The sequence below is a fragment of the Gorilla gorilla genome, chromosome 16 (assembly GCF_029281585.2).
Source record: "Gorilla gorilla gorilla isolate KB3781 chromosome 16, NHGRI_mGorGor1-v2.1_pri, whole genome shotgun sequence".
Classification (NCBI taxonomy): Eukaryota; Metazoa; Chordata; class Mammalia; order Primates; family Hominidae; genus Gorilla; species Gorilla gorilla.
This window is the reverse complement of record NC_073240.2, coordinates 21,939,509-21,962,005: the sequence shown is the minus strand read 5'-3', so window position 1 is coordinate 21,962,005 and position 22,497 is coordinate 21,939,509. Positions and strand designations below refer to the sequence as shown.

The 22,497-nt window shown below is 35.5% G+C and overlaps 1 protein-coding gene, 1 non-coding gene and 1 pseudogene across 9 annotated transcripts in view; 2 read left to right on the top strand and 1 right to left on the bottom strand.

The window, feature by feature from the left end:
- LOC101143448 (olfactory receptor 4M2) overlaps positions 1 to 20,623 on the top strand; it is an 80,845-nt gene extending 60,222 nt beyond the window's left edge. For 7 of the 8 annotated variants that reach the window (XM_063698898.1, XM_063698901.1, XM_063698902.1 and 4 more), the window contains 2 exons: positions 109 to 357; positions 19,653 to 20,623. In XM_063698898.1, the coding sequence (XP_063554968.1) occupies positions 19,682 to 20,623 (942 nt within the window). In that variant the 5' untranslated portion in view covers positions 109 to 357; positions 19,653 to 19,681. The remainder of the gene's footprint in view (positions 1 to 108; positions 358 to 19,652) is intronic. The other variant, XM_063698903.1, reaches the window with a different exon arrangement.
- Positions 1 to 22,497, top strand: part of LOC101152484 (olfactory receptor 4N2-like) — a 65,485-nt pseudogene that overhangs the window by 27,301 nt on the left and 15,687 nt on the right.
- Positions 1,213 to 1,313, bottom strand: LOC115934885 (small nucleolar RNA U13). Its single transcript, XR_004070622.1, has one exon. It is a non-coding gene; the product is annotated as a small nucleolar RNA U13 (small nucleolar RNA).

Genomic DNA, 22,497 nt, shown 5'->3' with positions numbered 1-22,497 from the left:
TGATTGGGATGCAGGATGCCAGGTCAGGGGGAGGTGAGGTTCAGGGCTGCTAATGAAGATTAAGAGAAAGGAACAGTTCAATTTTCTATCCTCTCTTTCTGCTCCCAGATGCTAACGGTAGCATATGAGTCACAGACAGAATATTGGCACCTTTGTTTAAGCAACTGAATGTTAATGTCACATCTGCCTTTGGAGATTACAAATGAAATGGCTACCTTTCTACTGGAACCCTGACCAGAAGCCTGCCAGTTAGTAAGCTGGCTTAAGAGATCAATCTAAAATTTACATAAGGCTTTTGAAAAAAAGAAAAAAGTAAGCCTTTAAAAAGGCCAAAAGGAAACTGTGGTGGAATTAAAGGTAATTCGGGGAGGGGGGGGGGAACTGTAAAAAACTGTATCTTCTCATCAATGAAAGAAAATATTTGTAATCTTGAAATAAGAATATGATGTACTGAACAAATATAGAAAAATTATTTTTGGAAGGTAAAATCGAAAAGAACAATAAACAAAATTAAGACAAATTAATATGGCATTAAAAGAAAAAAACAAGTAGTCAAAGAAGTCATAAAAGTACAGTCTCTCTGAAAGAATGAAAATGTCAAAGAAATAGAAAACATGAAAGATAAAAACAAGAAACACAAGGAATCAAGTTAGGGGCAAACCATTCAGCTCACACATATTCCAGGAGGACAAATTAAACAGAAGGATGGATTTAAAAGAAACAATGAAAATAAATTTCTTAGAACACAAAAGCTTAATTTTCTTGATATGAAAGATTTGCTGAATGCCCACCACAAGATTTAAAAAAAATCCCAAGGCATGTCATTACGAAATTTTATCACCTTAACGATTGAAAATATTTTAAAATTATTAAGAAAAAACCATATAGCTCACAAATGAACAGAAATGCAAATGGCATGAGTACACTCTGTAGCAAACTGATCCTTAGAATACAGTGGAAAAGTTTCTCACACTGATTTTGAGCCTAGAATTCTATACAGAACAAATCTATCAGGAAGATAGAATAAAGCATGTTTAATCATGCAAAAATTTATAAAGTTTACTTCATAAGTACTCTTTTTTTTTGAAAGTGTGGGATAATATATCCCAGCAAAACAAGAGGAAGAAATGAGATCAATAAATTAATATATGCAATGCAGGGTGGCTAAAGCCACTTAAAAAAAAAAATCCCAATCTGTTTTTTTCTTTCTTTATTGAGTCAGGTAATGTATATATGTCATAAGGTTTGAGGGAGGTACATTTCACACAGGAGTGCAAAAACTCAGTTATCACGCTTATGAACCACAAAGGGATGAAAAGGCACTTTTAAGATGACAGATGTACAGTAGGCATAGGAGACAACAGAAATGGATGGAAGCCCTCCAGGTTCATAAAACAGAAAGGAGAGGGTGAAAATTTATATTATCTAATATATTGAAGCATCTTAGTTGTAAAGGTACAGTCAATAAGATGAAACAAGTTGATACACTCAAGGAAGGATACATTTATAGAAAATTACATCATTTAGAGTTCCAACAGGAAGTTAATGACACACTTAATATAGGATAATTTGATAAACATTTATTTAAAGAGATGCTGTCTATGAATTTATAGGTATAGAGTACCACACAGGCCAGGGGTAAGATGCAGTGGAGCTGTTTACACCATTGTGCCTGTAGGGACTGAGAGAGGGAGGAAATACAGAAACCCCAAAAAGAGATATTTATGATAGCCATTTGAAAGGAGGAATGACCTTCAGTGGCAGGTCAACCAGCATGTGGCCACATGGTCTAGCTTATTCTAGCTTATTCTCCTTCATTCCCCTTTTCCAGTTTTATTGAAGTATATTTGACAAATAAGAATCATACATATTTAAATGTGCAACTTGATGTTTTGAACTATGTGTACACTGTGAAATGGTCATCACACTTAAGATAATTAACATATCCATTACCTCACAGGGTTATGTTTTTCTGTGTGTGGTGTGAACCCTTAAGATCTGCTCCCTTGGTACATTTCAGTTGTCCAGTACAGTATTGCAATGTAATACAGACACCATGTTGTGCATTAACTCTCCAGAACTCATTCATTTTTGCATAACTGAAACTTTGTAACCTTTAGTCCATATCTCCTCATTTCTCCCTTTCCTTTCCACTCTTGGCAACCACCATCCTACCTTCAGTTTGAGTATTTTAGATTCCACACATAAGTGAGATCATGCAGTGTTTGTCCTTCTGTATCTTGCTTTTTAAAGGCTGAATAATGCTCCATTGCATATATATACTACAATTTTTTCAGGCTTTATTGAGGTATGATTTACAAATAAAATTTGCATATATTTAGGGTATATGCATACTTATGAAATGATTACCACAACCGAGCTAATTAGTATATTCATGTTACATCATTACCATTTGCGTATAATGTGTGTATGTGTGTGTGTTAACACTTGAGATCTACTTTCTTAGCAAATTTGAAGCTACTGTACATTTGGTCTCCAGTACTTACTCATCTTGTAGCTGAAAGTTTGTACCCTTTGACCAACATCTTTTTCCTGGCATTTCCCAGCCCCTGCTAACCACCACTCTACTGTCCATTGCTATGAGTTTGATTTTTTTAAATATTGCAGCTGTATGGGATATCATGTAGTATTTGTTGTTATGTATCTGGCTTATTGCACTTAGCATAATATCCTCCAGGTTTATCCATGTGGCAAATGGCAGGATTTCCTTCTTTTTAAGGCTGAATAATCCATTGTGTGTGTTTGTACCACATTAAAAAAATCTATGCATCTGTAGATGAACACTTAGGTTGTTTCTATATCTTGGCTAGTGTTACAATGCTGCAGTGAATTTGAGAGTGCAGATATCTCTTTAAGATAGTGGTTTTATTTCTTTTGCATACATACCTAGAAGTGGGATTGCTGTTATTATATGAGAAGTTTATTTATTTTTTTTTGAGGAGCCTACACACTGTCTTCAATAATGGTTGCACTAATTTATATCTCTACCAAAAGTTTACAAGGGTTTTGTATTAGTCCGTTCTCACACTGCTAATAAAGACATATCTGAGACTGGGTAATTTATATAGAAAAGAGGTTTAACTGACCCACATTTCAGCATGGCTGGGAAGGCCTCAGGAAACTTACAGTCACAGTCATGGTGGAAGAGGAAGCAAACATGTCTTTCTTCACATGGTGGCAGGAGAGAGAAGACTGAGAACTGAGTAAAGGATAAAGCCCCAGGTAAAGTCATCAGATCTTGTGAGAACTTACTCACTATCACAAGAATAGCATGAGAAAACTGCCCCCATGATTCAATTACCTTTCACTGGGTCTCTCCCATGACATGTGAGGACTACAGGAACTATAATTCAAGATGGGATTTGGGTGGGGACACAGCCAAACCATATCAGGTTTCCTTTACATTCTTGCCAACACATGTTATCACTGGACTTTTTGATAAAAGGCAATCTAACAGGTGGTTGGTGATATCTCAGTGAGGTTTTGATTTGCCTTGATTTCTGATCTTGAGCATTTTTTCCATATACCTGTTGGCCATTTGTGTGTCTTCTTTGGAAAAATATCTATTCAGATCCTTTGCCCATTTTATGAAATCATTTTAAAAATATCTTTTGCCCATTTAGAAGCTTGTTTGTTTGCTATTTGGTAGTATAAGTTCTGTATATATTTTGGATATTAACTCTTTATTGGATGTATGGTATACAAATATTTTCTCCCTTTCTGTAGATTTCTCTTTCATCAAACAAAGATGAGACCAATGTCCAGGAACTTTTCCCCATGTTTCCTCCTAGGAGTTCATGGGGCCAGTTCTTATGTTAAGTCTATAATCCACTTTGAATTAACTTTTGTGATTGGAATAAGAGAAACATGGATTCTTTGCATGTGGATATCCAATTTCCCAACATCATTTATAGACGAGTCTGTCCTTTACATTGTATATTCTTGGTACCTTAGTTGAAAAAATTAGCTGACTGTATGTATGTGAGTTTAGTTCTGAGCTTTCTATTCTATTTTATTGGTATACATGTTTTTATGCCAGCAACATCTGTTTTGATTATTACAGTTTTGTAATGGAGTTGAAATCAAGAAGTTTAATACCTCTAGCTTTGTACTTATACTCAAGATTGCTTAAGCTTTCCATGCTCTTTTATGGTTGCATATGAATTTCAGAATTATTTTTTCCATTGCTGTGAAAAATGTTCCTTGCCATTTTGATAGGGATTGCATTGAATATACAGATCATTTTCAGTAGTATGGACTTTTTAACAATATTAATTCTTCCAGTTCATGAATGTGGGATATGTTTCACTTATTTTTGTCTTCCACAATTTATTTCATTAATCTTTTATACTTTTCAGTGTACAGATATTCTACCTCTTCAGTTAAATTTACTTGTAAGTATTTTATTCTTTTTGATGTGCCCATAATAACTTTTTCTTGACTTTTTCTTTCTATAGATCATTATTGGTGTAAAGAAATGCAACTGAATTTTTCTGTTGATTTTGTAGTCTGCAAAATTACTGAATTTGCTTATTAGTTCTAACAGTTTTTTAGTGGAGTATTCAGGATTCTTTCTACATAGGATCATGCCATCTTCTAACAGAGACACTAACTTTTTTATTTGGATGCACTTTATTTCTTTTTCCTAATTACTTTGGTTATGACGTCCAGTACTATGTTGAATGGAAGTGGGGAGAGTGATCTTGTTCTTGATCTTAGAGGGAAACATTTCAATTTCTCATCATTGAGTATAATGTTTATCATAGGCTTGTGATATACAGGCTTTATTGTGTTGAGGTACATTCCTATAATTTGTTGAAAATTTTGTATTGTGAAAGAATGTTGAATTTTGTCAAATGATTTTTCTGCATTTGTTTAGATTATCTCATGGTTTTTATTTCTTATTCTGTTAATGTGGTGTAGCACATTTGTTGATTGTGTATGTTGGATAATTCTTACATCCCAGGAATAAATCCTACTTTGGCGTGATGCAAAATCTTTTTAATGTCCGGGTATATTTGGTTTGCCAGTAGTTTGTTGAGGATTGTTGGACCTTTGTTCACAAGGGACATTGGCCTATAATCTATTTTTCTTGTTGGTGTCCTTATCTGGGTTTGGTATGAAGGCAGTGTTGGCATTGTAAAATGAGTTTTAAAATATCCCCTCCTCTTCAACTTTTTGGAAGGATTTTAGAAGGATAGGTATTAGTTCTTTTCAAAATATTTGGTAGAATTCAACTATGAAGCCATCAGGTCCTAGGATTTTCTTTGATAGGAGATTTTATTATTGATTCAATCTCCTTACTCATTACTGTTAAGATTTTCTAGCTCTTCATGATTCAGTCTTGTAGGCTGTATGTGTCTAGGAATTTATCCATTTCTTCTAGGCTATCCAATCTTTTGACTTGTAATGGTTCATAGTATTATCTTATGATTCTTTATATTTTTTGTAGCATCAGTTGTAATGTTTCCTTTTTCATTTTGGCTTTTATTTATTTAAGTCTATTTTTTCTCAGTGTAGATCAAGTATTGTTGATTTTATTTATATTTCCAAAAATCAATCTTAGTTTCATGATCTTTTCTACTGTTTCTCTAGTCTCGCTTTCATTGATTTCTTTTCTAATCTTTGTTATGTCCTTTTTTTCTAACTTTGGGCTTAGTTTGTTCTTTTTTTAGTTCATTGAGCTGTAATGTTAGGTTGTTAATTTGAGACCTTTCGCCTTTTTTTCGTAAACATTTATTACTATACATGTCTCCCTTAAAACTACTTTTGCTGCATCCCATACCTTTTTGTATGTCATGTCCATTTTCATGTGTCTCAAGATATTTTTACATTTACCTTTTGACTTCTTTTTTGGCCCATTGGTTGTTGTTGAATTTCCATATGTACATGAATTTTCCAGTTTTCCTGTTATTATTGATTTTAGTTTCATACCACTATGGTCAGAAAATATATTTGATATGATTTCAGTCTTCTGAAATTTGTTAAGACTTGTTTGTGGCTTAACATACAATCTGTCCAGGAGAATATTCCGTGTAAGCTTGAGAAGAATGTTCTGCTGTTGGATCAAATATTCTGTGTATGTCTATTAGATTCATTTAGTCTGAAGTAGTTCAAGACAATGTTTTCTTAATAATATTCTTTCTGGATGATTTATCCGTTGTTGAAAATCGGATATTAAAGTGCTCTATTAATATTGCTTTGCAGTCTATCTCTTGCTTTAGATTTGTTAATATTTGCTTTATATATTTAGGTGCTCTGATGTTGGGTGTATTCATATTTATAACTGTTGTATTATCTCGATGAATTGACTTTCTTACCAATATCTAATGACCACCTTTGTCTCTTGTGACAGTATTTAAAGTCTATTTTGTCTGATACACATGTAACCGCTACTGCTCTTTTTTGGTTTTCATTTTCATGGAATATTTTAGTTTTTTATCCCTTTACTTTTAGTCTATGTGTGTTATTAAAGGTGAAGTGAGTTTCTTGTAGGCAGCATTTAGTTGGATCTTATTTTTATAAATCTATTCAGCCACTCTTTGTCTTTTGATTGACAAAATTTGCTTATTTATAGTTGGTAAGTAAAGATTTATTATTGTCAATTTATTAATTGTTTTCTGGTTGCTTTGTAGATCCTTTATTCCTTTATTACTCCTTTGTTGTTTTCCTTGGTGATTTGATCGTTTTCTTCGGTGGCATGCTTTGATTCTTTTCTGTTTATCTTTTGTGTATTTACTATAGGTTTTTAATTTGTGGTTGCCATGAGGCTTACATAAATATTCTTTTTGTTTAACCAATTCACTTAAAGACAATAACATCTTCACTTTGATTGCTAAAGAAGCTCTGTACTTTTACTTCCCTTCTCTTACATTGTGCTTTTGATGTTACAGTTTACATTTTTTATATGTCTTAAGAATTTATTATAGCTATAGTCATTTTTCATACATTCATCTTATAACTTTATAATGATGGTGTGATTTACACCACCACCATTATGGTGTTTGAATATTCTAAATTTAACCATATATGTACTTTACCAGTTAGTTTTATATTTTCATATGTTTTAATGTTACTAATTAGCTGCCTTTTGTTTAATCTTAAAAATCCCCCTTTAGCATTTCTTGTAAGGCAAGCAATAGTGAAGACTCACTCAACTTTTCTTTTTTTTTCTAAAAAAGTCTTTATCTTCTTCATTTCTGAAGGACAGCTTTGCTGGCAAAGTATTGCTGGTTGGCAGTTTTATTTTTCTTCCATTGCTTTGAATATATTATTTCATTCTCTCCTGATCCTCAAGGTTCCTGCTGAGAAATCCACTGATAGCTTTATTTGGGTCCTTTTTTATATGACATGATTCTTTTCTCTTGCTGCTTACAAGCTTCTCTCTTTGTTTTTGATTTTTGCCAGGTTGATGATAATGTATGTTTGTGGATTCTTTTTTTGGTTGAATTGACTGGAGAACTTTAGGCTTCATGCATCTGGATGCTCATTTCTTTCCTGACATTTGCTAAGTTTCCTATGATTATTTCCTTAAATAAGCTTTCTATCTAATGCTCTCTCTATTTTTCTTCTGAACCTACTATAATTCTAATGTTAGCTCTCTTGATAGTATTCCATGGCTTCTGTAGGTTTTATTTTTTTTTTCTTTTATCTCCACTTACTGGATGATTTAAAATGCTTGGTCTTTGAGTTCACTTATTTTTTTATTCTGCTTCATTTAGTCTGATGTTCAAGCCTCTATTACATTTTTTTAGTTTAGCTGTTGTATTTTTCAGCTCCAACATTTCTGTTTGGTTCTTTTTAAAATATTTTCTGTCTCTTTATTGAGCTTCTCATTTTGTTCTTGGATTGTCTTCCTGATTTCACTAAACTATTTATTTGTGTTCTCTTGTAGTTCCCCAAGATTCCTTAGGCAATTATTTTGATTTTTTCCAGGCAATTTATAGATCTCCAATTCTTTTGGGTTGGTTACTAGAAATTAATTTTGTTCCTTTGGTGGTGTCATGTTTTCCTGCTTCTTTGTGATCTTTGGGTGTTGATTTTGTCAGTGACTAAACCTGCTGGAGTCCTCTGTGGAGTTAAGTACTATAGTTTGTGCAGTGATAATTGTGGGTTCCTTGGTAGTGAAAGCAGTGTGGTATGTGCAGCTGATAATGACAGGAGACAGACAGATTCCTAGGCAGACAGGGATAAGTCCCTGGTGAATCCCAACCTTCAAGCCAAAGACAACCTGAGGCCTGAAAACCAAGCCGCCAGTTCCAGGTGGAGTCCATGACCCAACTGAGAACTTCCTCAGTGCCTTTTACTCAATTAAATGGTGCTTTTTCCAGGCCTGCCCATGAACCAATCAGCACAGATTCCTCCATTCTGAGCCCATAAAAACCCCAGACTCAGCCTCACAGATGGCTCTCTGCTTTCAGCCCCACTCTTACACAGAGGGCTACCCACTTTGGCTACTCTCTTGTTGTCAAGAGCTTTTCTGCCGCTCAATAAAAATCTCATCAGCCTTGCTCACTCTGTGGTGTCTGCATGCATCATTCCTGTTGGTTGCAGGACAAGAATCCAGAATCCGCTGAACAGTGGGTGCGAAAAGAGCTGTAAGACATGCTCCTGTTCACCAAGCTACAGAAGTGAAAAAAAAAATGCTGGGTGCCACAAGTCCCGAATTGCTCAGCTGTGGGCAGCAGGACTGAATGAGCTGTGACACATCCCCATTTGCTGAAGCTGCTGGCAGTGAGAACGAACAAGAGCTGTAACACTTCCTGGGGGCTCAGACCTTGACTCCCAGAGCAAAAGCTGTAACACCTCTTCGGGCTCCACAGTTGGTGGCATCTCTGAGTTTTTGGGCACTGCTGCATCCGCCTTACCCAGATGCCAACACTCAAGGCAGAAGTCAGTCATAGCATGCCCAAACCAACCGTGGACTGAGCACTGAGCTACGGTGGGTGTCATGGCATCTGGGTGAGTGAGCATGAGTGGAGCACAGCCTGCCAGGCCAAATGAGCAGAATGAGCTCAGAGGGTCTGAGTGAAGCCTCAGCAAAGGCTCTGCTGGCCATCGAGATTTCCACTTGGCAAAGTGGCCCTCAAAGAATCCTGTGTCACATCCATGAGGGCTGTTGAGGTCCTTGGTATAGAAGGCTACCAGAATTCTGCTCAGATCAGGCTACTGGGGACTGCATTGATTCCTACCACAGGACTGATACTGATAGACCTCATCATTTCTCTTTCTTACCAGCAGTTTACAGATTTCTCTGCTATGTTGGTCTCCCTAGCAATCTGGGATGGGTGAAACCTAAGCTGGTTGTTTGGGCAATGCTCCAGTAGGCTGGGTAAGATGGTTCACTCCACTCTCCTTTTCTCTGCAAGGGGAACTTGCAAGCTGAGCAGTGACCTCTCCATACTGAGCACTGCCAGACTGAGGAAGATGATGCAGGCAAAATGAAACTGTTTTTTCTACCATTTTTTGTGGTTTTTTTTTTGAGGTTTTTCTGTCTGCTCTATTGTTTTAACTTCTGAAGTAGATTCCTGATCTCTGCTAGTTATTTTCATTTGTGGATATTTGCCCAATTGTTGTTCCTTTAGGAGGAATAAAGACTTGAGATCACCTACTCTGCCATTCTAGCTGATGTCTAACACATTTTCTTTGTTCATCTGTCTATGGACTTTTAGGCTGTTTCCATATCTTGGCTTTTGTGAATAATGCTGTAGTAAACATGGGTGTGAAGGTATCTCTTTGAGGTTCTGATTTCAATTCTTTTGGACATATTCCTAAAAGTGGGATTGCTGAATCATATAATTTTGTTTTTAATGTTTTGAGGAACTGACACATTATTTTTCATAGTGACTGCACTATTTTCTATTTCCACCAACAGTGTATAGGAGTTTCAATTCCCTAAATTCTAGCCAAAACTTTTTTTGTTTTTTGATAATAGCCATGCTAATAGGCATGAGGCAATATCTCATTGGTGTTTGGATATGCATTTCCTTAACAACTAGTGATGCTGAATACATTTTCTTATACCTGTTGGCCATTTGTATATTTCCTCTGAGAAATGTCTTCAAGTTTTTCACCCACTTTGAAATTGCATTATTATCATTATTATTTTTGCCATAGTGTGACTGATTTTTAAGTGCTTCTTATATAATGGAGTTATTTAAATTTATTTTTTTCTGTTCATTATTTGCCTGTTAAATTTGTCTTTATTTTCTACTAATTTTAAATTGTTTTAATTTCTAACATTTTCCCCTATATTTGTGTTTGCCATTGATAAGTTTTAAATTTCATTATCAAATATGCTATAACTCTTTTCTTATTGTTTTTCCTTCATAGGGGCAGGATATACTTAAAAGTTTTTATTTATTCCAAAATAATGTAAATAGTCTCTCTATATTTCTAGTAATTAAAAAAATTACTCCTTTGCAATTTAAGTATAAGTTATAAAATATAACTCTTTTAAAAAATCTGGTTAACCAGTTGTTCCAGCACAACTTATTGTGTCCTCTGGGACAATAGAATTGAAAATGCACGTCATACTCTAGAGAGCACATATTGTACATTGTAGCATTTTCCACCCCTAATCCTGGGAAATTCGCCATTTTTCTTACTTCTTCTGTGAAACTCAAAAGTTGTGCTCTTTGGATGAAGTGCAAATCAACTTTTAAATTATTCCCTCAGGGCTTATGTTCCTACCTGGCTTCTCCTGGCCTCCAGAGGATTGATTTTTGTAGTTACAGCCCATGCTGCTAGTTAGTTTACTGTTACATCAGGGCAGAAACTGATACATACCAACATGTAGAGGATAAAGTCCTCCACTGCGGGTGGTGGAAAAGGCTTCTTCTACGTCCTCCCCATAGTTCCTGAAAGCACCAAGACTGTCACAGTAATTGGTAGGTGGAATGTTGTTATAACATTTACATAAACCATCCTATTTTTGAGACAGTAGGACAGATAATAATGATGGGAATAACTATGTAAAATGCTCAGAGATCAGTGGTAAGAAACAGAAAGCAGCATGTAAGGAAATGTCTTAGGGAACTGTCATGATAGTGTAGAGCAGGTCTTAGCTGTGGAGTGAGTGGACAAATTGTTTCTTTTCAGCCTTGGTCTCAATAATTAAAGCATTTTAAAGTCAGGGTTGAACAGGGCATTGAAGAGACAGCTTCATCATTTTATACTCAGGATGAATCATTTCTAAACAAGCTCAGAGAAGGCGTTTTGATTTATGGGTCTTCAGAGCGTGACAGATTATTAAAATAAACTTCCAAAATTTTGAATCCTTTTACTCCTGGAAGAAAGTCAGGAAAACCCCAAGATCTTTAGTTACTTCTGATAGTTCTTCGGGATGATCTCTGTGAAGAGGATGGGAAAGGTGTGGCTTGAAATATTTCATTTCAAAGGGATTAGTGTTAGTAGTAGCAAAAACTTTGAAAATAAATAGAAAAGCAAAAAAGAAACTTAAAAGCAAAGAGACTCTTACTTGAAATAAATGTGGGTGAAATATGTATTTTAACAAAAAGGATTCCACAAAGCAAGATTAGGAATTATGAAGCAAAGTAGGGAAAGAATAAATGAATTAATAAAAACAATTAGATGTTGAGGTGTTTAATTTTTGTCAAAGTCTACTGATTTATTTATTCAATAAAAAATCCATGTAATCATCCCATCCATCCATCCATTTAACAAACACATATTGAAGACCATAGCATGCTAGGAACTACTTTAGGCAGTAGATGTATAAATGAGACATACTCCATGACCTCAAGGAGCTCAGAGTTTCTGTTATATTTTGCAAAATACAAACTGAAAAATTACAATGTAATGAGTTAAAATTTGTACTGGAGGTGTAAACAGAGTACTATTATGGGAGCCATAAAAATATGACATTTTTATGGAACTTATATATACAAAATTCATACAAAATTTCAGGCATTTTAGAAAACAAGCTTCTGAGAATAGCTGAAGGATTTAAAAATAGTGATACATCAACAATGTAACAGGACTGTGGGTCTGGGAAAAATGTGGGGAGCATTATATGCATTAATCACTATAATACCTGTGAAGTAGGTACTGTTATTATTTCCATTGCACTGATGAGGCACACTGAGGCAGAGGTAAGTGAGTTGCCCAGGATTACACAGCTAGTAAGTGCTTAGCTGTGGTTAGAAGGAAGGCACTGAGAAATAAAAATGAAACCCTTAGCTCCCCAACCTACTGAATGGACCCTCTCTTGGCCAAGGGCACCCCAGAGTAACCTTAAAAGCTGAGTTTTCATCCATGACAAGATGGGCAGTCAGAGGTGCCTTCTTACATCCCCGCCCTCACTTAACTGCCATTAGACTTTCCTACCTAAGTGCTAAGTAGAAACCAGCTCTTTTGAAAGACTCCACTGCTCATATCCTTCGCCCACTTTTTGATGGGGTTGTTTGTTTTTTTCTTGTAAATTTGTTTGAGCTCATTGTAGATTCTGGATATTAGCCCTTTGTCAGATGAGTAGGTTGCGAAAATTTTCTCCCATGATGTAGGTTGCCTGTTCACTCTGATGGTAGTTTCTTTTGCTGTGCAGAAGCTCTTGAGTTTAATTAGATCCCGTTTGTCAATTTTGTCTTTTGTTGCCATTGCTTTTGGTGTTTTGGACATGAAGTCCTTGCCCACGCCTATGTCCTGAATGGTAATGCCTAGGTTTTCTTCTAGGGTTTTTATGGTTTTAGGTCTAATGTTTAAATCTTTAATCCATCTTGAATTGATTTTTGTATAAGGTGTAAGGAAGGGATCCAGTTTCAGCTTTCTACATATGGCTAGCCAGTTTTCCCAGCACCATTTATTAAATAGGGAATCCTTTCCCCATTGCTTGTTTTTCTCAGGTTTGTCAAAGATCAGATAGTTGTAGGTATGCGGCATTATTTCTGAGGGCTCTGTTCTGTTCCATTGATCTATATCTCTGTTTTGGTACCAGTACCATGCTGTTTTTGTTACTGTAGCCTTGTAGTATAGTTTGAAGTCAGGTAGTGTGATGCTTCCAGCTTTGTTCTTTTGGCTTAGGATTGACTTGGCGATGCGGGCTCTTTTTTGGTTCCATATGAACTTTAAAGTAGTTTTTTCCACTTCTGTGAAGAAAGTCATTGGTAGCTTGATGGGGATGGCATTGAATCTGTAAATTACCTTGGGCAGTATGGCCATTTTCACGATATTGATTCTTCCTACCCATGAGCATGGAATGTTCTTCCATTTGTTTGTATCCTCTTTTATGTCCTTGAGCAGTGGTTTGTAGTTCTCCTTGAAGAGGTCCTTCACATCCCTTGTAAGTTGGATGCCTAGGTATTTTACTCTCTTTGAAGCAATTGTAAATGGGAGTTCACTCATGATTTGGCTCTCTGTTTGTCTGTTGTTGGTGTATAAGAATGCTTGTTATTTTTGTACATTGATTTTGTATCCTGAGACTTTGCTGAAGTTGCTTATCAGCTTAAGGAGATTTTTGGCTGAGACAATGGGGTTTTCTAGATAAACAATCATGTCGTCTGCAAACAGGGACAATTTGGCTTCCTCTTTTCCTAATTGAATACCCTTTATTTCCTTCTCCTGCTTGATTGCCCTGGCCAGAACTTCCAACACTATGTTGAATAGGAGCGGTGAGAGAGGATATGAACAGACACTTCTCAAAAGAAGACATTTATGCAGCCAAAAAACACATGAAAAAATGCTCATCATCACTGGCCATCAGAGAAATGCAAATCAAAACCACTATGAGATATCATCTCACACCAGTTAGAATGGCGATCATTAAAAAGTCAGGAAACAACAGGTGCTGGAGAGGATGTGGAGAAATAGGAACACTTTTACACTGTTGGTGGGACTGTAAACTAGTTCAACCATTGTGGAAGTCAGTGTGGCAATTCCTCAGGGATCTAGAACTAGAAATACCATTTGACCCAGCCATCCCATTACTGGGTATATACCCAAAGGACTATAAATCATGCTGCTATAAAGACACATGCACACGTATGTTTATTGCGGCATTATTCACAATAGCAAAGACTTGGAACCAACCCAAATGTCCAACAATGATAGACTGGATTAAGAAAATGTGGCACATATACACCATGGAATACTATGCAGCCATAAAAAATGATGAGTTCATGTCCTTTGTAGGGACATGGATGAAATTGGAAACCATCATTCTCAGTAAACTATCGTAAGAACAAAAAACCAAACACCGCATATTCTCACTCATAGGTGGGAATTGAACAATGAGATCACATGGACACAGGAAGGGGAATATCACACTCTGGGGACTGTTGTGGGGTGGGGGGAGGGGGGAGGGATAGCACTGGGAGATATACCTAATGCTAGATGACGAGTTAGTGGGTGCAGCGCACCAGCATGGCACATGTATACATATGTAACTAACCTGCACAATGTGCACATGTACCCTAAAACTTAAAGTATAAAAAAAAAAAAACTCACCCCAAGACTTGGAAACTTGTCAACAAAAAAAAAAAAAAAAAAGAAAGACTCCACTGCTGATATCAACAAACCACTGAAGCTGTCCCTCTTTTTTTGTGGTTTTAACACGGCAATTAACCAGCATTCCTTCCTGATAAGAGACCAACTATATGCTACTCATGAAGGGGCATGAAGCGCAATTGTGCATGTGCCTGGTTGTCCTTTCATAAATATTCAAGATTCCTCCTATAGCTTATTGAGCATATGTATTTGGCCACCTCACTCAGTACATATTCCTTTTGACACTCTCGAAACATTTGTTTCTGGCTCCTGGCCAGAGGCTATATTTCCCAGCCCGTCATAATAGCCACCCTGCAGGCTACAACTCTATGAGAAATAAAGGTCCTCCTTTTCAAATTTATGAACCTCATCATTCTTCAGTTGATAGCACTAACACCCCATATCTAAGTATATTAAAAGAGAAATAAGCTGCAAATATATATATAATATATAAATATGTGTATATATACATATTTATATATAATTTATATTATATAAAATATATTAATATACTTTAATATATTCAAGTAAATTAAAAGAATATATTAATAGTTGTATATAAAATAAATATTTTAATATACTTTAATGTTAATGTATATTACTATATATTAATTTTAATATACTTTAATAACAGCAAAGTGTATTATTAAATATAATATATTAAAGTATATTAAAAGAAATAAGCAGCAAATCATCTTCAAAAAAGTCTCATATTGAGATCTGCCCTTCTCTTATCCTAATGGTTTCTTCTTGCCTAGTTTACTGTGGGCAACAATGCATACAGAAAATCAATGTAATAACTACATCTTGATATTTTCTGCTACTGGTTTATTTATGACACTCGAGGTCCCTTGGCTATCTATACCCATCTATATGGTGAAGATGCTCCTGTATACTCCTTCCTCACCATCCCACAGAATAAGTGAGCTCTATATCCTAAAAATAGGAAAATTAATCTGCATTCTTTCTAAGTGTTGTATATATTCACAATGGTGATGACATCACTGTTTCTCCCTATTGCTACCCAAATCATTGTTAATTTACCTTTCTGAGAATTTTACTCTCAATCTACTTTTACTTTATTGGGATCATAGGATTTTAGAGGTAGAACATTTCTTAAAATTCTAGTTAAAATCCCTCCTTCTGCTATGAAGAAACTGTCATAGAGGAAGATCTCACGACCTCAACATCACGCAGATTCTTGTTTTCCCCCAAAGCATTGCTTCTCTTGAGAAGATTTCACAGTTCACTCACCTACAGGGAATGCACCTGTACTCCTGGGTATTTCCATAGTCATCCTCTAGGTACTACATCCCTGTAGATTAAGAATGGGAATTTTCTAGATGTTGTTAAAAGAGGAGCAGAAGCTTAGGAGGAGTAGATGGGTGGATGTAAGATGAAGTAAATCTTCTTAAGCAACGTATCCAACCACTGCTCTAAGAGTAAGGACTGATTTGGAATAGTCATCCCCTCCTCAATGGCAACCTTAGAAAAAAATGCCCTAAGTCAATCTTCATGAGTGGCTTATCTCCCCCAAGAATTTCCCATAAACATAATTGCTTGCTTTGGGTTTTTTTGGCACAATTCCCAGCTTTTCTTGGGGTGTTACAGTGCATACCCAAATATGTATAGTTTATTTAGCCCAATTTTATTAAGGACGTGGTATGGGCTGGATGAACCTCATTTTAGACACAGAAGATAGGAAAACAATATTTTTAAATTGCCATTGTGGAGTTCAAATTCCAGCTGCCTTTGGTAGTATGACAATAGCAACATATGATCCATTGATAAATCCTGGAGTTGCATCCCCTAAATATTTTCTAAACAAATTATTATTCTCTTCAAATAGTTATTGTTGTGTTGTTAGGCTAAGCCATATATATATATATTCCTGTAATGTTGTCTTACTCTGCTTACTCTGATTTATTCACATAGCAGCCAGGGTGATATTTCTAAATTGCAAATTGTATTAAGCTATTCTCCCGAGTTTTATTGTAAAACATATTGAAAGAAAATTGGAAATCCAATTTTATTATTGTGGGCTACATTACTTGGTCTTTGACTAACTCTTTATTTTGTTCTTATGCTTCTACCAGTTGTGGGTCTTCTACAATTCTTAGAAAGTCTTTCATGACACACGGCCTTTTCATTTACTATTCTCTATTCCTAAAATGCTTTTCTTCAAACTTTCAAAGTTAGAAAAATGTCACCAACTCAGAACCTTTTCTAAAATACTCCATCAAACACATACCACCCCCATCATCATTTACTCTACCATTGCCTTCTTTTTATTTCCTGCTTGTCTTTTAGCACTAGTAGCAATTATTTTATTTTACTTATTTATATTTTATTTTATTTTCATTTGTTTGTTTACTTATTTATTGTCTGTCTATATTTTCAGAATGGAAGTTTGATGAGGCAGATATTGAGTATTCCTTGTTCATTGTTGTGTCTCAGCAGGTAGCATATAGTAGATACTCTCTAAATGTTTGCAGGATAAACGAATAGTTTACAGAAGTGACACAGAAGCTATATAGGAATAGAGTTTTTAATATCACATGTAGATAGCTTTGTTTTGACATGCGTTAAATGACAAGTGCTGGACAGAATAAGAATTTTTGCATCATTTATGGTATTTTAGGTAATGGTTATGTTAATGTAGGGAAACTAGGTGCTTGTTCTTGAGGAAGTGACGTGTGTGTGTGTGTGTGTGTGTGTGTGTGTGTGTGTGTGTGAGATGAGTAGTGGCTGAACATTACTAGCTTTGGGAGTAGGGGGTTTGATTGGCTGCCTGACTATTGGATTGAGATGCTCCAGCAAAATATTTCTTTTCCACTTGACACTTGTGAAGGGTAGAGGACAGAAACACTCGTCAAGGAGTGTGGAGGGATGAATCCTTTGTATTTTTGTCCTAAGGAATAAATGTGGTTGATTTTGGTTCTTAATGCAAAGTATATACATCATTAGTTTCTAATTTTATGTCATATCTTGAACATTGAGGTACAAAAGAAAATCTCTTTGACACTTTTTTCTGGTAAAATCACCCTTTCTATTCCCTAATACCTGATGTATGTCTGTCTTTTCAAGACATCAACACTCATTCACCTAAATTCTTTCTAGATTAGTGCCATTTTCTACTTCTGTTTTGGTGGAATGGGTATGGAGTAGAGCAGAGGAAGAAGGGGTGATTTGTGTGACGACACTCAGAATCATTGCATCATGTCCCCATAATAATAAAAAAAAATATGGTCTTGTAATGGTATTTACTGCTTTAAAATATTCATCTCCTTTCAATAATAAAGGGACAATTATTTACTTAGGAACAAATAATCGCTTCCATCTGGTCAAAAACTACATAGCATAATAGCAAAATATGTAAATGAGCTGAGTAATCATAATATTTCAGATGCTTTTGTTAGAAATTTATTTGATTGTTGGAACCTCATAGTTGACTTATCAGTGAATGTAAATGAGTTAGTATATAACTAGCTCATAGCCCTCATAACTAATAACAAGTATATAATTATAAGCTATACCTATTGTGTTATTAGTTATGGGGGCTATGAGCTGCCTCCTCCAGGTAAGTATAATAAGATCATTGTTTCTTGGAATCTTAGGAAATATGTCATTCTGGATAACCTTATTATCTTTCTTTTGATTAAAATCTTCCTAAACCAAATTTTAAATTTTTCAATCTTATTAAATATGCTTCATTAACTCACTGAGGTCCACACTGGGCAATTTATGGACATGGGGAAATTGATCCCTTTTCTAAATAGTCCCACACTATTCAATTTCTGAGTATTTTTACCTTTCTTCCGCTTGCTACCAGATTCCTGGAAAACACTGGTTTTATGTGTGTGTGTCTGCTTGTAGTAAGCCATCCCTTTTTCAAAATACAATGCTTCTATAAGATACTGAAAGTCATTTATCTATGTTTGTTAAAATTATGTATAAATTGAGTCAGTAGGTTCCAAAAATGGCGCATTTAATTTCTTTTCTCGGTAGTATACATAGTGCCCATAAGTGTTTGGACACAGCCACATCTATTTGGTTTTACAGAACCTTAACTTTTTAAAAATTCCTTTTCATATTTAATTTTTTTAAGTAATAGGAGAGGCAATATCATAAAATATCACATCAACAGAAAAGAAACAACTCTCTTGTATTTGCTGTTGGTTACAACAAAACTTACTTTGGTGTGGCAGTTTTTAACCTTACTTAAAGAAAAGCATATTTGGTAATGGGAACTGTTATTTCATTTTTATTTGACAAGTTTTGTGCTACTTAGTGGTGTCAGATTCAATACAGGGCAGTAAGCAAAATTTTAAAAATAATATTATTCCCATTGTCACCTTGAAACAGCAGAGCAGATCAGCTCAGAATCAAATTGGGTAGCAAGCATACTCATTTCTCAGATCAGTACACCTACTTACGTTCCTGCAGTGGTGAGCAAATTTTATACTCAATGTAGTATCAGGTATTGATGAATCTGGTCACAGCTAGAAGAATTGTTTATATAGGGCCTTGCATAGCTGTATGTTGTGGCTGGTTACCTGTTACCAAGGATTAAGCTGTACAGGTTTTGGTTACAGTTATGGAAAAATATGTCCATTCACTACTTATGAAGCCTTGGGATCTCTTTTCTGTATCACAACTAAAGTACTACTAGATCTGTATGTGTGCTATTAGAATGCAAGCCTAAGTTTCCAGGTTGGCAAGATTTTGCAACAAAAAAAAAAAAGATCTAGAAAAAAGAGGCCACATCTCTGATTGCCAGTCTAAAATTCGGCTACACTCAGAAGTAGCTTCACATATTGCTTACTAATGTAGATGTTTGGGGGAAGAAGTAGTGCATTGCCAAATTTCAGAAAAAGTAAGATTTTTAACATTAACAAGCTGAGATTTGAGTTTCAAATATATGCCACACTTCATATAGTTTTAATGATTCCAATTTATAAGTTCATCACATACTCTCTCCCTCTTGGTTTATCAAATATAAAATGGGCAACCAAATGTATCCTCGTGTAATCTGTTAGTGACAGGGAACGTATGACAATTTTGAAAGCAGTGATATAACTCTAGGTAAATGCTATGCCGACTAATTATAGTTTCTTTAATTTTCATAGCTATATTATGAAAAGAGTAAATTGAAGAAATGGAAACTGCAAATTACACCAAGGTGACAGAATTTGTTCTCACTGGCCTATCCCAGACTCGAGAGGTCCAACTAGTCCTATTTGTTATATTTCTATCCTTCTATTTGTTCATCCTACCAGGAAATATCCTTATCATTTGCACCATCAGGCTAGACCCTCATCTGACTTCTCCTATGTATTTCCTGTTGGCTAATCTGGCCTTCCTTGATATTTGGTACTCTTCCATTACAGCCCCTGAAATGCTCATAGACTTCTTTGTGGAGAGGAAGACAATTTCCTTTGATGGATGCATTGCACAGCTCTTCTTCTTACACTTTGCTGGGGCTTCGGAGATGTTCTTGCTCACAGCGATGGCCTTTGACCGCTATGCTGCTATCTGCCGACCCCTCCACTATGCTACCATCATGAATCAACATCTCTGCTGTATCCTGGTGGCTCTCTCCTGGAGGGGGAGCTTCATTCATTCTATAATACAGGTGGCTCTCATTGTTCGACTTCCTTTCTGTGGGCCCAATGAGTTAGACAGTTACTTCTGTGACATCACACAGGTTGTCTGGATTGCCTGTGCCAACACCTTCCCAGAGGAGTTAGTGATGATCTGTAGTAGTGGTCTGATCTCTGTGGTGTGTTTCATTGCTCTGTTAATGTCCTATGCCTTCCTTCTGACCTTGCTCAAGAAACATTCAGGCTCAGGTGAGAATACCAACAGGGCCATGTCCACCTGCTATTCCCACATTACCATTGTGGTGCTAATGTTTGGGCCATCCATCTACATTTATGCTCGCCCATTTGACTCATTTTCCCTAGATAAAGTGGTGTCTGTGTTCAATACTTTAATATTCCCTTTACTTAATCCCATTATTTACACATTGAGAAACAAGGAAGTAAACGCAGCCGTGAGGAAGTTGGTCACCAAATATATTTTGTGTAAAGAGAAGTGAAAGATAAATTATACATTTTATAGTCCCCCTGAGGATCATTGTCCTAAAGCAGGAAGTATTTGCAGTAATAATGCTGCATTGACTTCCTCCTTTCATTTGTGTTATTAAAATTTTACTATAATTTTTCTCTATTCATTCCTCTTTATATTGAAAAAATAGTGGCATTAAGATGAAAATAAATTTACTCACACCTACCCTGAAATTCCCGACAGATCATTATTAGAATTTGAGATATAATAATAATCTGCTAAAGTACATTTTAACTAATTGTTTTATCGAGTACTCTGCAGAAGCTCTGGCTTTGACGGGAACATGTTGAGAAAAATAAATAAGACATGGAGACATGTCCATTACAAATATGAAGTAAATGGCAAGCATATGGATGCAGCTAGCTTCAAGTTAGCAAATAAATATTGTTGTCATCTTTCAGTGTTGGCTCAGTGGAATGGTATCTGGTAAACATCTTGCTGGGTCTGGAAAAACAGATTATTTGTCCTTTATCTCCTCTTATTTCCAGAGTTGATGGAAAACGAGGGTTTTCCATCAACTTATAAACTGAAATACCTTTATAAGGTATTTCAGTTTATATTTCAGGTGGTGTGTCTTCAACAGTTTGGAGACAGAACTCAAAATTTTATCACATTATGAAAACAATTTTTATGAATTCAAAGCAGAGTATAATTTGGCTGATACACGAGATTCATGTCATTCCAGATGAAGGCTCCGGGCAACTAGCAATTTTTATAGCCAGTCCCTACTTACATCCTTCAGAGTGAAAGCAGCCTTGGGGAGAAAGCTTCTAGGTTGACTGGGATTGGTATACATCTAGCCGTGTAATATTTTTCTAAACTGTCATCTCCTTTGCCACTTTTGTATGTTTTACGTAATTGCTAATTCTGCCTCTCATGTTAAACTTAGATTGGTAGGGTGCTGTTTTTGTTAGTGCTTAATTCAGAGTTCTTTCCCATTGAGAGACCTAGACGTATTGGTTCCCATGATCCCTTAGAGAATTATTAGGGACTGATTTCCTACTCTCAAGCACTAAAAACTCACTCTCCAAGCTTCAGAATGTAAGAGGTAGATTAGAACATTTGATTTTATAGGTTATGTTTTTTACTTAAATTTATTAGTTTTTAATTTCAAAACTAGGGAATCTTTTCATTGAAGGGCAAGAATGCATTGGGTGTATTAAGCTTTAGTCTTCTTTTTTAAATTTGATAATGTAATACAGACTAAATTTTAAGTGAATTAGATCCTTGTCAACATTGGGAATGAATATATAGAAACAAATGGTATAACTATTCCTAGAGTTACTATTTATTTACAGAGATATTATTTATTAATTGAGGAGGTAATTTGTGCCAGACCCAGTGTATCTCAGATGCACAGGATGGAATGGTGGTACACAAAGCTTGTTTTTTGCTTTGGGAATTTTTCCTTATGGTGACCTTCTTCGATCTTCAATGCTATGTTGCTTCTCTTCTAGGAACCCAAAGGCACGGATTGACGTTATGAGTCCTGATTTTTGAGTTGACTTCTCATCACCTGGAAGTGAATAAAGCAGTAGACTTCTCTAACATTTGGTAACACAGCATGAAAAAATATAAAGTACAAAAGATATATATATATAATATGATAAAATGATGAGTTACATTTCTAAATCTTTTATCATCTTACTGTCATTTCTCTATATTTGGTCTAGCCAGACTTCTATTCATTTTGTCACTTATCTTTCATCAAACTAGGGCTGATGTTCTTGGGAAAGGGACCACTGATTTGACATCTCTTCAAACACCAGCACACTGTACTATATAGAAAGATATTTACTGAAAATACTGAAGCTAGTAATACAAAGGAAAAAGGCATAAAAATAG